The 14660-nt window shown below is 41.7% G+C and overlaps 2 protein-coding genes across 4 annotated transcripts; one reads left to right on the top strand and one right to left on the bottom strand.

The window, feature by feature from the left end:
• The first annotated feature begins 233 nt into the window (after positions 1-233).
• zbtb33 (zinc finger and BTB domain containing 33) lies at positions 234-4907 on the top strand. 3 transcript variants are annotated; one of them, XM_062525494.1, is made up of 2 exons: positions 234-369; positions 1647-4907. In XM_062525494.1, the coding sequence occupies exon 2, from the start codon at positions 1649-1651 to the stop codon at positions 3578-3580; it is 1932 nt and encodes a 643-aa protein (XP_062381478.1). In that variant the 5' UTR covers positions 234-369; positions 1647-1648; the 3' UTR covers positions 3581-4907. The 3 variants fall into 3 exon arrangements, with proteins under 3 accessions (XP_062381478.1, XP_062381476.1, XP_062381479.1); XM_062525492.1 differs by lacking the exon at positions 234-369 and adding an exon at positions 407-791; XM_062525495.1 differs by lacking the exon at positions 234-369 and adding an exon at positions 832-1231.
• On the bottom strand, positions 4897-13379 carry tmem255a (transmembrane protein 255A). The gene is made up of 10 exons (XM_062525498.1): positions 13132-13379; positions 12284-12426; positions 11750-11812; positions 9217-9306; positions 9063-9128; positions 8829-8917; positions 8580-8651; positions 7835-7997; positions 7293-7436; positions 4897-6930 (listed from the first exon to the last, which is right to left on the bottom strand). The coding sequence occupies exons 1-10, from the start codon at positions 13184-13186 to the stop codon at positions 6787-6789; spliced, it is 1029 nt and encodes a 342-aa protein (XP_062381482.1). The 5' UTR covers positions 13187-13379; the 3' UTR covers positions 4897-6786.
• Positions 13380-14660: the final 1281 nt, after the last annotated feature.

Here is a 14660-nt window from a genome sequence, read left to right on the forward strand (position 1 = left end):
TACTAACAGGACATTTCGGTCAGTAAATATAAAACGTTTATATTATAATTTGACGATCACTCGATGGGTGATATCTGAAGTGCAGGGACTAGTATCAAATATATGTATAGCGCAATTTGTGTTTTTATTTTATTCAATCAGATTTTATTTAGCGTCATGAAGGCTTGTTCGTGACTTTTACTTTGATAAATAATTGTCCAGCGCCGGTGGTACGCCGGAAATGAAGTTTTTACTTATTTCAGTCACTCTGTGAAGAACAGGAAATTATATGAACTGTTGTAAACAAACCTGAGAGGAGAAAGGAGATTTCACATTTGACCAACGTGGGCATCCTTGTGGACTGAACGAAAGTAAAGTTCAGTAAATAAGGTGTTTATGTGCACTTATATTTTTTAATGATACAATATTATCTCTGACTCTGAGGAAAGGGAAAACGTACCGTAACGGCACTTCACAGACTCAAAGAGTGTCCTGTCACTTTCACGAAATTGTCATTATTCTAACATAAAATGCTTTGAGCAACCGCTACCAGACGCGCTTAGGTAGGGGCACTGGTCTGTTCTATTTGGTCATGAATACATTGTGAGTGACAAGATTATTGGCATAATTAACTTGCGTAGCACGCGTTGTCTAAACAAATCGGTATGCGACTCCTGTTGGTCATGCATTGCGTGGCAGGTTGCTCCGACTGTCTGGAACAAGAAAGGAAACGTTTTGTTGTCCAAAGCAATATCACCCGTGGTCTTTTTTACAATTGGGTGACTGTAAAGTAAGCGGGCTTGGCGTTGCAGGTAAAAGATGCATTCAATCTTAACAATCATTTGTTTTTTTTATTGCTAACAGCGTATCATTTTACCGTAATAAAATCCACGAGCTAGCTAGTAGCTAGGCCGCAACCTGCAGACAGGGTAACTAGCAAACATTGGTTAGAGGGAACGTCGGCTATCTACATGCATGCTTGGATTAAGATTGGGGCATTTGGAGATTGGGAGCGAGCTAGTAGTCTGACATTGTATCATAAGTTATTCAAACAAAACTAGATACAGATGTGAAAGATACATTATAAGTTGTTTTCAGTTGTTTTCCAAATGCTAGTTAGCTATAGCTAGCAAGCATCAGCGAAGTTTTGGTTTGAAGTCGAGGCCCGCACGGTGAACACTGTGATCATAATCGGATCTTTCTAAGTTAACTAGTCACCTAGCTAACTTTTTCTTTAGTTAAGAAATTACAGGTAACGTGATTCTGGTAGGGTATGGTGTACCAGTATTCCAACTCCATTGTATGAATTGGCCACAGTAACTACCGTGCCGCTATTTGTATCAGTTAGATTAAACAGCTACACAAGGTGTTAGCATAACGTTAGCTAAGAATAATTAAAAGCTAGCGTTGTTACAAGACAGTCACATCCTTATCTCTCACACATTGTAACGTTATGCTATTAGAAGTTGCAGTCTAATATCTGCAATTTGTAGATTGAGTACCTATCCTATTTCCATGACCGTAAATGGGAGCTATGGCGACTGTCTGGTAATTGTTCAGGTAGACATTGTAGAAGCATTAATGAATCCATAAGTAGGCTAATGACTGACCCTTGCTTTTGAAATATAAAAATAATTGATGTATGTGTTCTGGTTTGCTTTTTGCAGGGATGTCGAGCCTAAAGCTGATTTCAGCAACTGATACCCAGTTTCCTGCATCAGTGCTGAAGTCTATCAATGAACAGAGGAATAATGGATTGTTCTGTGATGTCACCATCATTGTCCAAGATCGTAAATTTAAAGCACACAAGATAATGTTGTCAGCATCCAGCACTTACTTTCGACAGCTCTTCTCTGTAGCGGGACAGGTCATTGAGTTAAATTTTATCAAGGGAGAAATATTTGAGGAGATTTTAAACTATATTTACACCTCTAAAATCAGCCGAGTCCGCTCTGACAAACTCGAAGATTTGATTTCAGCTGGCCAAATTTTGGGCGTGAAGTTTATTGCAAATTTAGGTGTGCCACTTGCTCAAGTAAAGGGCTTACCAGGGTTGTCAAAAGATGGCGAGGGCAGTGGCTCAAGCTCAGAGAAAAATGAATCTGGCCCACAGAGCATGCCCATTATTACTGAGTCATTTTCACTCTCTGCAGAAGAATTCAACATGTCCAAAGAGGCAGATGCAGATAATGATGATGTTCTCTTTGTTTCTAAATCAGAGCCTTCAAAGGCAGGTTCCAATAGGAAATCCTCTGAAATTATAGATGTGGATGCTGAGGAAGGACTCTCTAAACAGGGAGGGAATGAGCCATCTAAGGAAGTTAATAGGGATGCCTCAAAAGAAGTGGAGAGAAAGGAGAAAAATCCCATGACTGGGAAAGCAGATGGAGGGAAAGAGTCTCACCAAAATTCTCCTGTTCCCTCCCAGCGGGATGCTGTCTCCCTCTCTGGGCCCATGATGTCCCCAGACAGCATGACCAGCGTCCCCAGCTCTCCTGCAGGGTCCTCCACTCACAGCCAGCCCACCACACCAGTTCGCACAAATAGCCTTGTGTCTGAGCTTCACAGCCCTCCCCTTCCCATTGATAATAATGAAGTATTGGGAGTTCAGAAGAAGAAGGTGACCACCATACTAGAACAGTCTCCTGACAGACAGGGCAAAATTAAACTCTCTGATGTACGGGGACCTGCTGGTGGCAAGAACGGTCCCGGTGGGACCGTTGTCACGGCTAAAAAGACAATAACGTTAGATAAAGCCTCAGAGATTGACTCGCTGTCCACAGGATGCAAAGTGTACGCCAACATTGGAGAGAACACCTATGACATTGTCCCAGTCAAAGAGGATCCTGGGGAAGGAGACTCAAGAACCGGTGTTGGCAAGAAGTCCGCTCATGGCACAGGGGATGCATCTAGTCTCTCACCCCGTGGCCCTAGCAAAAAGAAAGCAAAGATGGAGCCTGAAGATCATTATGAGCTTATCATGGATGGCAAGACCTTCTATGTGTGCGTCGTCTGCAAGCGCCCATATGTATGTCTGACAAGTCTCAGACGACATTTTAATACCCATTCCTGGGAGAAGAAGTATCCATGTCATTATTGCGACAAAGTCTTTGCCCTGGCTGAGTATAGAACAAAGCATGAAATCAGCCACACTGGTGAGCGAAGGTATCAGTGTCTGATGTGCAATGAGACATTCATGAATTACCAGCTGCTCTCCTCCCACTGTAAACAGGTCCACAACCAGGACCCATCTGGGAGAAAAGAGAAAGATGACAATGAAAACAACTTGTACCGTCTCCTGCCCTGTAAGACCCTCCAGTTCAAGCCTTACTCTTACGTGTCTGAGAACGCAGGGGGCATTCCGGTCATTAACGAGGAAGGCATCGTTCAGCACATCAACCCTGGGCGAGCCCACTTTACCAACCAGGCGCTTCAGCCCTCGGGCCAGAGTAAGATTTTGAGCTGGGATGACATCTTTGTGGAGCCAGACGCTCACACAAGACCTGGGGCACATGCCCGACCCTTGGTGCACCCTCGCCCTGGTGCTAGTGTGAACGCTGAGGGCTCCGAGTTTGAGTTTGTCATACCAGAGACATACTGAGCGGATTAGCTCAGGGACTGCTCTGGGACTGGTGCCTTCCCCTTAGAGTTTCTTTAGAAATCATGTTTTTGGGTCCAGGTTTAGCAGATTTGACTGTTCAGCAGTAGACAATTTGACATGGACATCAGACATATGCACAGCGACTGTCATATTGCTGTGTCCTCATTTTATAGTCATTGATGCAAACTGTCTGATACAATTAACTTCATGACACAAATGTTACCAAATGCTATTACTTAATTTGCCTCTCATCCTGAGTACTGTTGACAGTTTCATGCTATTGTATTGGGGGGTGGGGGGTTGGGGGTTGGGTGGTGAATATTCATGAATATCCAAATTGACTTAATGAATCATGGCTCATTTCTCATCCACACAACCAAGTACTTGTTTTAACCTTATTGGTGTATTGTGTATAAGTGTTTAGATTGAGACAACACAGGAATTAAACAATTTGGGCATGCTGCAGTTGACCATCGCCACTGCAGCAATGTTTTTCCATTCACTTAGTGAAAATTAGGCTAATATATTTTAATTTGAAAATGTCCATCACTGATTGAGTGTTAATAAATGGAACATTGTTGTTAATGCTGAGATTTTGTAAAGATTTTGTAGAAAGACTGATGTGATGTTGCACTAAGTTCCCTAAAGAGGAAAAAACATTTTGTGTAGAAGAGCAGGAATGGTGCAGCAAAGTATCACAGTGAGAAAAGGCCTCCAGCTCTGATGTGTAGGGTGGGTTAGATGTTCTTGTATTTAAGCTCATTTGTTTGAGATTTATGAGAAAAGGGATAATAATGGGTAGAATGCAAATGTATTTTTTTGATGCATTTATTCCAGTGATGAAGTCTGTCCCCTTTCACTAGACCAAAATTATGCTATATGCTGGTCATATGTCCCACTGTAACAGTACATCAAATTAGCTGTTGGATGCCAAAAGCTGCTTTCTTTACAGTGCTATTCAAGAGAGGTTATGCCTTGAATTTGTGAAACAGGAATTCTGTCTTTTAAATGTTTTTATGAGTTCGCATAATGAAGGCTCATGCATCAAGAGTCATAACTTGCTTTCTCTTTCTTTTCCAGATGTCGTTGGTATGTAGTTTTTATGTGTTGGACCGTAAACTGCCATTTTCATAATACTGCTCTGTGATATTGGTTCAGTATGAAATTACTAAATGGAAGCCCTTTTAGCTTTTATATGACGCAAAATTAACAACTGTGTATTGTGTACATAATTGTACTAAAGACCTTCTCCAGTTAACACATATTTCTTTTGAAATGTATTTATTAGGTCTTAGTGCTATACAGAATAAAATTCATCTCCACACAGTATGATGGGTTTGGTTTTATTTTGATTGCCTGGCTCTAATTCTCTCCACGTGTGGAGTGTGCATCCTGCATGTTCTTCTAATAATATGCAATGAGAAAGATGCTGAGCTGTGTCTCCACAGATTCAATTGTGCTATTGGTCATAACTTCTCGGGTAGTATGGGAACTACTGTAAACTAGCGTGTTACGTTAGTCATATGCGCCATCAAGCTGTTGATAATTTAAAGATCTGGTTTTTTTTTTATGAACATCAGTTTATAAGTATATCTGTAATCAATCAGTTAGAAGATGACTACGGTAATCTGTGGTACACACTATACAAAATTATTGAAATGTTTTGAATGTTGATATAGCTATTGAGATGATATACAAAAACATTTTAATGACAGGCAAATCAATTGCTTCAAGTTGAAAAATCATTTTGATAGATCAAGTGCATTATCACTGCAACCAAATGAGAGGAAACAATAGGCAGTTGACATCACATTGTGTGTACTGTATCTCTTCCATAAATGACATGACCAGAGAAAAAAAAGGCACAATGCACAATGTGCTGTGTGTACTTGAGTTATAAATTTGGTTTGACATGCTTAAAAGAGAAAGATGGCAACATTTACAAGTTCATGGTAACATGATATGGCTTGGTTGTGGCAATAACCATGCCATAATAACACCCACAGCAAAATGTCTAACTGATGGCGGACAATGATAACAGCATTTCTGGAAAAGTTTTCTTGTCCTGCAGATGGTTTAGGTATTTTAGAGGAAGCCATCAGATATAGTACAGTGCAAAGGGGATGACACGTTGATGATGTGAGATGTGTTTTTACGATAGCTGAGCACCTCTCTAATAATGGGCAGTGCATGTGTTCTTGCCTCCTGTACCTGAATGGGAATATCACAGGGTCATGATCCATCCCTATTTGACATGTAGAGGTGGGACAGCATGTTTGAATGCATGTACTATTTACATCCCATTGTATGCCATGAAAACATGTCACATGTGTCGTGTGTGCACCTCATATACTTTGCACTAATGTCAAGCCTATGTATATAGTGTGTAGCTTATGCACTGCAATACTTTCAGTCTTAAAAAAAACAAAAAAACAATGAGCTTAGAAGTCTCTGGATTCTTTGTGGTCTAGCTGCACAAAAGTAAACAAAAAATCAAGTCTTGTAGCATAGTTTAGTCTAGAAGACAATACAGTGCAAATAAAAGGGAAGATGATCCACTTCCTCATGCCATTTAGGAGAAAGGCAACGCAACCAGCTGGGAAAAGTGAATTGCTTTGAGGGGGAAACATTCATATTACTGAGTGAGAGGCAAGACCTGACAAAAAAAGGGAGGGCCCTATAGAGACAGCAATAGGACTCCTCAGAAAGCGCTGTAGAGGCCAGAGTCTGCACTGTGTGTCCACAGATGTTACGGCAAACAGACCCAAGAACAGTCCTGGTGTCCTGACTTATGAGGTTGTTGGAGAGAACCTGGTACAGGCCTGCTGACAGAAAGGGCAGGTATTGCACAAGTAAACGAGTTTGCATCTTTTCCTGTATCCCTTAACTTCTGCTCTTCTTTTTGATATGAGGATTAATCCACTGCAGTCTCTCACACATCTACACACTGACAGACGTTAGCAACCCATGACTCCAAACAGGTGAAGAATGGTACATTTGTACTGTTGTATTATGTCACAACTGGGACTTGTATATTTTTTCTCCACCAAATATCCACATCTTCTGGTGAAAGTATCAGGAGTCCACTGCACTGGCGACTTACTGGGTATTTGAGGCCCGCCTCATATCCACTCTTCCCCATGATACAGTGACATGGTCCAGGGCAGTGACAATGATCCCCTCCTTTTTCTTTTGCCCCTGACATTTCAAGGGCTGTACGGGGGAGGTTTCTCATCTGGAGGGTAGTGCGGTGGGGAGTAGCGGGGCGGAATCATGTTGGGCCACATGTGACTGGCACCAGACTGAGAGTCATCCGACAAACCAGATGAGTCCGGGTATACACTGGCAGCCTAGGAAAATAAAATTGAAAAACAAAACGACGTCATGATTTGTTAATGAATGTGCTCTTGTCGTTTCTGCCGGATGTCACGTCAAACAAAGCACACACATATTCACTTTACGCTGAGAAAGAGGCTATAGGCATGATTTCTAGACCTCCATTTAGTCCTAAGTGCCCTTAGCATTGTGCTATTCCTGCTGAAAGGGTATGCATAATTAAAACCCCACAGAGCCCATCACCAACCTGTAAACATTCAGTTATGTTTACGTGGTATCTCAAGGAGACATTTTATCCACTGTGGTCAAACTCGATCCTCTCCAGTAAATGTTGCAGCCGATGGAATAACAATTGATTAAAATGAAGACTGATCACCTGAAGGTCATAGGCAGTGTACGGTGGCAGACAGGGGGTGCTGTTGTAGTAAGAGTTGTAGGAGGTGGATGGAGCTGGAGCTTCAGGAGGTCCTGGCACTGGCAGAGGCTCCGGTTCACAGGTGTCTGGGCCATCAGTTGGCATCTACCAGGAGCACACATCAAGTTACAGTGCACAACACCACCCTGTCATAGCAAATCCAGCACTACACGCAGACTCACTACTGTGAGCTAGTCATGACACAATAAATAACATATCTAAACCAGAGTAATGACATACTGTATCTATATAGAAATGCTCAGAATTTGGCCATATAAAACTGACTGATCCCCTATTGGTCTTTTATGGACCTGTTATAACTAAAGAAAGTGTGGATGGCAATACCTCCAAAATGTCCTTAATGAAACTGACCAAGATAAAAGATAGAAGTGTGATATATTACAAATATATATTATATATACACAACATATCCTTTGTTCCCATGTTTTACATGAGGTTTTAATCCTCTTCCACAAAATGACTCTGATGACTTTGGCTCTCACCATGTCCTTGAAGCCTCCCAGGACGGCAGCTGTGATGATGCCGAGGAAGAGAGCGATGATGTTGAGGATGGTTGCAGACCAGAGCAGATGGTAGAGGTACACCACGTCCTGGCAGCTCTGCACCTCCGTGTACTCATGATAGCCTCCTCTCAGCTCAACATGGCTACTCGGGACAAGCGTGACGGGCCATCAGAGAGACATGGGACAGAGAGCCAGAGGGGTGAGGCCAGCAAGACACACAGCACGCACAAGCAAGTCCACAGCAGTCAGTTGTTAAAGCCACTGAAAGATACCACCATGAAAAACTTTACATGCCAAACCCTTCCCCAAGAACATGGAGCATACCTGAAAGTGCAGATGAGCTTTTTAAAGAAAAGACCACAACATATAAAAAACAAATCTAACAATTTGATAGGAAGACAGGGGCTTCCAGTTTAGTGCAACCTAGCATTAAGCAAAGATACCTTCAAACAAACAACTCAAAGAGGGATGATATGCTACAGTCAAAAGCTATAGCTAGTAGTGCCGCAGCATGGACTGGAACACAGGAATGAGGTCGGGTCTTCATGGAGTCACAGACAGAGAAAACAGGACATGCAAGAGAGTTCACCCACTCATTGCCTTTTGTGTGTTCCAGGAAGGAGCTCAACTCCACACAAATTCATTTATTAGCTCAACCACAGCAAACCATGGGTTGTGAATGTTATTAAGTGGTGACAGTGGGGCTGAAAACAGGAAGACCTACTTCCATATCATGGACGATTTCCTAACTTTTTTCAAAACATCTTTATTCTGAAGTCCAAAAAGAGGATGCTCTCTGAAACATAGGTAAACACAAATGTCCTTTCCAATACTGTTGAGAAACTAAGAGAGAACAACAAAGAAAATCACAGTCAACATAAATATAAATCAGAAATGAACAGATGCAAAAAGCAGTGCACTGCTTGACCTTTCATCTTACTTTGATAGTACAGTCAGATAGCAGAGCACTCACTTGCCACAGTTGTAGAGCTCACAGCAGTAGCAGGTGTTGCTCTTCACACGCAAGTTACAGGAGACCCTGGAGGCAGTCTGGCAGTGCACCTAGGAATACAGTCCAAACAATCAGAGACGGCTTTCCATGCGCTCCTTATTCAAGTATAGCCTTACACAAGATGTGAAAACCTATAGTAAAAAATAGACCCGGTGGTTATTGAGACTCAATTTGGAATAAGGATAGTCCACTCACATCTCTGTCAAATGCTGTTGTACTTGAGTAGTATTCACACCGGCCAGCATATAGGGGGCCAAGATCCTGTGGAATATCAGTCACATCTAGCCTACATGCAGCAAGAATCATAGGGCATCCCACCATTTGGAATGATGGAATTACATATACTTACTATGTGTCTGGTTGCAAACACCCCATCAACGATGGCACAACAGAAGGCAGCCACCACACCAAAGCTGATGAACACAATAGACGCTACCAGCTGGGACAGAGAGAGAGAGAGAGAGAGAGAGAGAGAGGCAGAGGGAGAGAGAGATCAGGTTGTTGGACATTATTACAGATATCAAATCTTACATCTAGAAACAAATTTATTTGATGGACAATCACCAACGGTGTGATGAGCATTTGGCCCACTGATCTGTTCTTTTCTCATAAGACTGCTTTTACAATTTCACAAACATCCTGATTTGATTAACATCGGATCTTGTTCCCACAGACTTCTTGTTCAGTGTATGTATTTTGTGGAGTCTCTCTGTCAAGGGCAATGTGATATATGAACTGTTTCAAAGAAAGACTACAAGGGTCATACAGCTGGCAACTGCTCCCAAGGGCCCATATGACAATGAATTGTTATCTACTCACAGCCATCAGAGTGAGAGTGGGTGTGCATGGATGGGAAAATACATGGGACTCAGAATGGGCAGGGAGGTGATACTGAAGTGTTTAGGCTGCATATTCCACTCTGCACATTAACCACTCTACTGTGTCACAGTAGCTTACAGCCTTGTTGACATTGGCCTGTTTTACAGAGGTAATTTCAAGCTGTAGGATTTGCATATGAAGCATGGAGTTTAGGTTCAATGTATGTCCATTTTACAATTGCCGTTATGCAACAATGCCAAGATAAAGACAGTTTCACTACAACATTTCTACATAACCTCTGAAGTACAGTGCAGTCAGTTTTAGCAAGATGATATCCTAGTCGACCAACTTATACTCATCATTTGTGTAAATTGTGTGAGCTAGACATGAGGAAAGGAAACAAGGAAGCACCGACATACATTAAAAATGAGATGCACTCGTACGTTCATTCATCACTTGCCAAGACGTGATGACACAGCATCATCTCCCTTTTGTGGACCTATGCATTTAAGGATTTTGTTCACCAGTCATTAAAAATGTATTATTTGCAGCAGAACATGGTGATGATGGAATCAGTGCCAGATACCTCTCAAGATATCCCTTCAGAGCTGTCAGAGAGGGATTTACAGAGAAATGACAGATAATTCAATTCTCTTTTACCTTTCACAAATTGCCTCTATAACATAATAAATGTTTAAAACATGACCCTATAGTTCTATTCAATTTGACATAATACAATACAAATAAAAATGTCTGCCCATTTACGTTTTCCTGGTATGTCTCGACAGATGTGAACAGTAGAAGCCAAACATCCCTACTCAAACATGGTCTAGCTAGCCAAAGCTCATTTGTAAGGACTTACAGGTGACTGGGGTCAATTGTACATTTTGATCTATAGTGCCCTCACATGTTTGTTGATTCAAACTTGTATTCTGGAGAACTTTTGGGCTTGGTGCTCTACTCTGACACCACAAATGACCACTCCAATAGATGAGGAAATGTCTTTCAAGACATCCCAGTGAATTACATTTACACTTTTAGAAACTAACTCACTTTAGTCTGATAGTATAGACTAATATGCTGAATTGTTTGTAAAATATATTTTTCTGCCACAAATGTAAAATTGCTTAACTTCATAAATGAATAGTTTCAGTGGGAAGGATGTGACAGACCCTCACCTACCAAATGTTTTAATCTGCTGCCAAAGAGGTTTTGATGTGATGATAGGATGGGAAGCAGAGAGGTGTCTGTTCCCAGTGTCCCTATGCTGCCTGTAGGCTTGGCTTGGGGCCCAATTCTTTTCAGGGGCTTCCACTCCTTCCTCTTAAATCAGTCTCCTCCCCTTCTCTATCAGGGAGTGTCTAAGGGAGGATTCAGTTACACGTCACCCAGCCTGTCTCCAGCAGTTCAGCAACGCAGAGAGAAGGTGAGAGCTGCACCCTCCAAATGCCATTTCACGCTCTAGCCCATAGATGGTTCAGACCTGACATTCTGATCAATCTGATTTGAGGATAGGAATATTCTCACAAACCAGCCCCCTTTTCTGACTAATGTTGTACACATTGCTCTGGGAAAGTGCACCTGTGGCCCTGTTTTTTTTTTTCTTCGTGTCATGCGAAAGGGAGGCACAAATGCCATGTTCCACATGTGTGCATGTGCCCCAATGCTATGCCTGCATGAAGAAATGCAGATAGCATCATACCAGACCCAACCCATTCTTCATGCTGCCACAGGCAGCCAGCAACAGATCCTATTGCCTCTCCACTGTGACTCCTTGGGCACATTCCTACCTAGAGATCCATCCTCCTCTTCTTTCACTAGGCTATTTATGGGTATATTTCACAAGAAGCCGCTGAACATGCTGTGATATTTTAGCTGAACCAATGTTAGCTAAACTCTTACTGACTGACAAAAAAGTTGAAAATAAGGACCAATATCAGTGAATTGTAGGTCGTTGCTGGGTATATGTGAAAATTTGTGTTTTAGTATAAGACTGGCCACACCCTCATAATATGCCAGTACCAGAACAGAAATATAACAACATGTAATACAAAACCTCTTACCATCTGCCTCTTGTTTTCTATTAAATGGGAGCCAATGATTCCGAGAAAGGAACCAAATCCAAGCTGAAAATATAGCAGAGGAGAATGTGTTTAAAATACGGATACCCATCTAACAACATACAAAATCATTTGACAAAGTCAAGGTGTTGTCTCACGCCTCTCACGGTTTTGTTCTGTTTTTAAAGTATTTCTTGACTGCTTGACAGTTAGACAGTTGACTACTTGTTTGCTTAGATTTGTTACCTGACAACTGTGAATGACTATACGTCACGGTGCTGTATATGACATCACCCCAGCTTAAGACATAAACAAGGAAAATATGTATATATGTGTACAGTATATGTATAATAGCATATGGGAACCTCAAACACTTACAATATTGTGGAAAAATAGTAGGCCTATCTTATGGATTTGTCCGTGAGTGAATGTCAATACAGAAAAGATTTTCAGCCATATCCGTTCAATGATTATTTAATAGATAAAAATGGCATCTACCAATCTCAATGAACTGTGTCCTGATGCTTTGCTACTCACTATAACTCCAGGATAGTATCCTCCCACTCGGATGTTCTGGGTCCTGGTGGTAGCTGCAAGCCCAAAGATCAGGATCAGCACTGACACCACCAGCAGCATCCCCGTCACCATTATGGACTTTCTTTTTCTTCTTTTAAATGATCCTGCAAGGGGAACAACAAACATGAAAGACATAGCCTACCTGAGGGCTGTTTCCCTATTGCACACACCCTTTAAATACATTAAAAGGAGTATAGATCTAATTATGTCTCCATGTCCTCGGATGACACCTATGTGATGTTTAACTTGATGTTGTATTGCATGTTACAGAGACGTGCCATTGACCGAATTGACCCTATGGGTGGGTACCTCGTAACCTCATACAGCCTACCCTCACATAACAGTCAGTCCCACTTTGCAATTTACTAGGAAGGTAAAATTGGAGACGTCAGTCTTAGAATACGCAATAGCTAGACATGTAGCCTACCTGTAACCATATGTTGGTCACAATTGGTCAAAACATCTGTAGCGTTTGCGGCACCTGCACTGACCGACACAGAAACCTTGAGAAAACAGATGATGTAACCACAGAAGGTTTTTTTCGAATGGGGTAAACCGCTTCCCTGGGCTCTTATGGGAACAAGCATGCCAGTCCTTTTTACCCTAGAAACACTACTGTAACAGACGCCCTTCAATCGCAGTAAAATAAAAGGCTACATAAGGCTACCCTAAGATGCATTGAATTGCCTGCTTCGTTTGACTGCAACCCATCCACGAGGTCACTGAAAGAAACTGAAAATGTCTTGTTACACGATCCACACTAGACATTTTCATTTCCCATTTTCAAGGCATTGACCTTGCACACATACCCATTCCATCGGAGAGAGATATTCCATTAGCTTGATGATTTAGGTCCGTTGGCATATTTACTCTACAAGCGAGTAAGTGCCTATTAAGCAAGCTCTGGAAATAGGCCTATATCCTACTGGTGCATATAAAATGGTATAACAATATGTTGAATATCGTGTGATCTTGGTTTGCGGTGACATTCTCTAATATCCCGCGTCCCCTATGCTGCCACGACTGTCTCGTTTGCATCAGCGCGCACTGACATAAACGCAGCTCTGAAGCTCGGCCGGAGTCCGGACCTCATCCGCGGCGTATTTTGGCTAATTTACGCATGCGCTAAGAACACACCTCGTCTTTGTCAGGGCGAGACACACTTTTGGATTACTATCACAAATACCACTGGAGTATCGCACGAGAATTTCATCATTACATTCATCATTCATTCATCAAATATTTTGTCTCTTTTAAATTTTGCTATTAACAAAATTCGCATAGGTTTTCAGATCGATTTTAGGCAACTTACCACTGAAAAGCACACATAGGCCTAGCGCAACTGAGAGAAATGAACGGGCGCCACCCTTCGACTTGAAAACAGTTTACATGATGGTAAAGCAACCAGGAGATCCTCTACTCCTGAAACAGCATCAGCCTCCCCTTTGCACACTGCTGATGAAGTCTTTGAGCAAATTCGACTCCTGTGGAAAGTTGCGCATCGATTAATAGCCTTTAAATGGCTTAAATGTTGTTTTTTTTTCTAAAAGAAAAAAACACTACAGGGCCTTAAGACAATTGCAGCATTTTTCAATAAATATTGTTAACAATGAAGCATTCATGCATCGAAGCCTAGCCTATTTCAAAATGAGTTTAGGCATAGCCTATATAAACCAGTTATGCCGCCCCTGTTCAACTTCCTTTCAGAAATGATATTCGTGTAAGACTTTTACTCCTTCATGCATGAAACCCCACTGACTTTATTCATCATGTCCATTAGGACTGTCGTGTAATGTTGTTCTAAAGAAGTAATCATAAAAAGAAAAAGGAGAACAGATTTTCCATGACGCCATTTGTCTTTTCAGGTTTAAAAAAAAACAGCGGGTCCCCTGACTAACTGTGCGTAACGTGACCAGGATACAGATATTGGACGGCAAATGAGAACTACTTGAGTGTAAAATCACCACTGGCGACAAGTGGATCAGGCCATTGAATCTACAGCAGTCCCTTGTCTAGTTTACACAAACTGAATGAGAAGAAAATAGAAATGTGCATACAACTTAAATCAAAACAAATAAAGTGTGAATTACAAACTCATTAAGATAGTGTTGCATGAATAGATATTGAATGTTATGCAGCATGAAAAGCATTTGCAGCACATGCAACATCACGTGTAGACCACCTTACATTAATACCACTTGGAAGGTTAACTTATCAAACTTGAGTGGCTTTGCATCGGTTGAAACTCTGCAGACAATGGGACTGTGTGATGCGTGTGCAGAATGCCACACCATGCTGGTTCTCGTCGTTGCCAAAAGGTTCTTCGGGGATTAAAAAA

This window comes from Sardina pilchardus, chromosome 21 (assembly GCF_963854185.1).
Source record: "Sardina pilchardus chromosome 21, fSarPil1.1, whole genome shotgun sequence".
NCBI classification, from domain to species: domain Eukaryota; kingdom Metazoa; phylum Chordata; class Actinopteri; order Clupeiformes; family Clupeidae; genus Sardina; species Sardina pilchardus.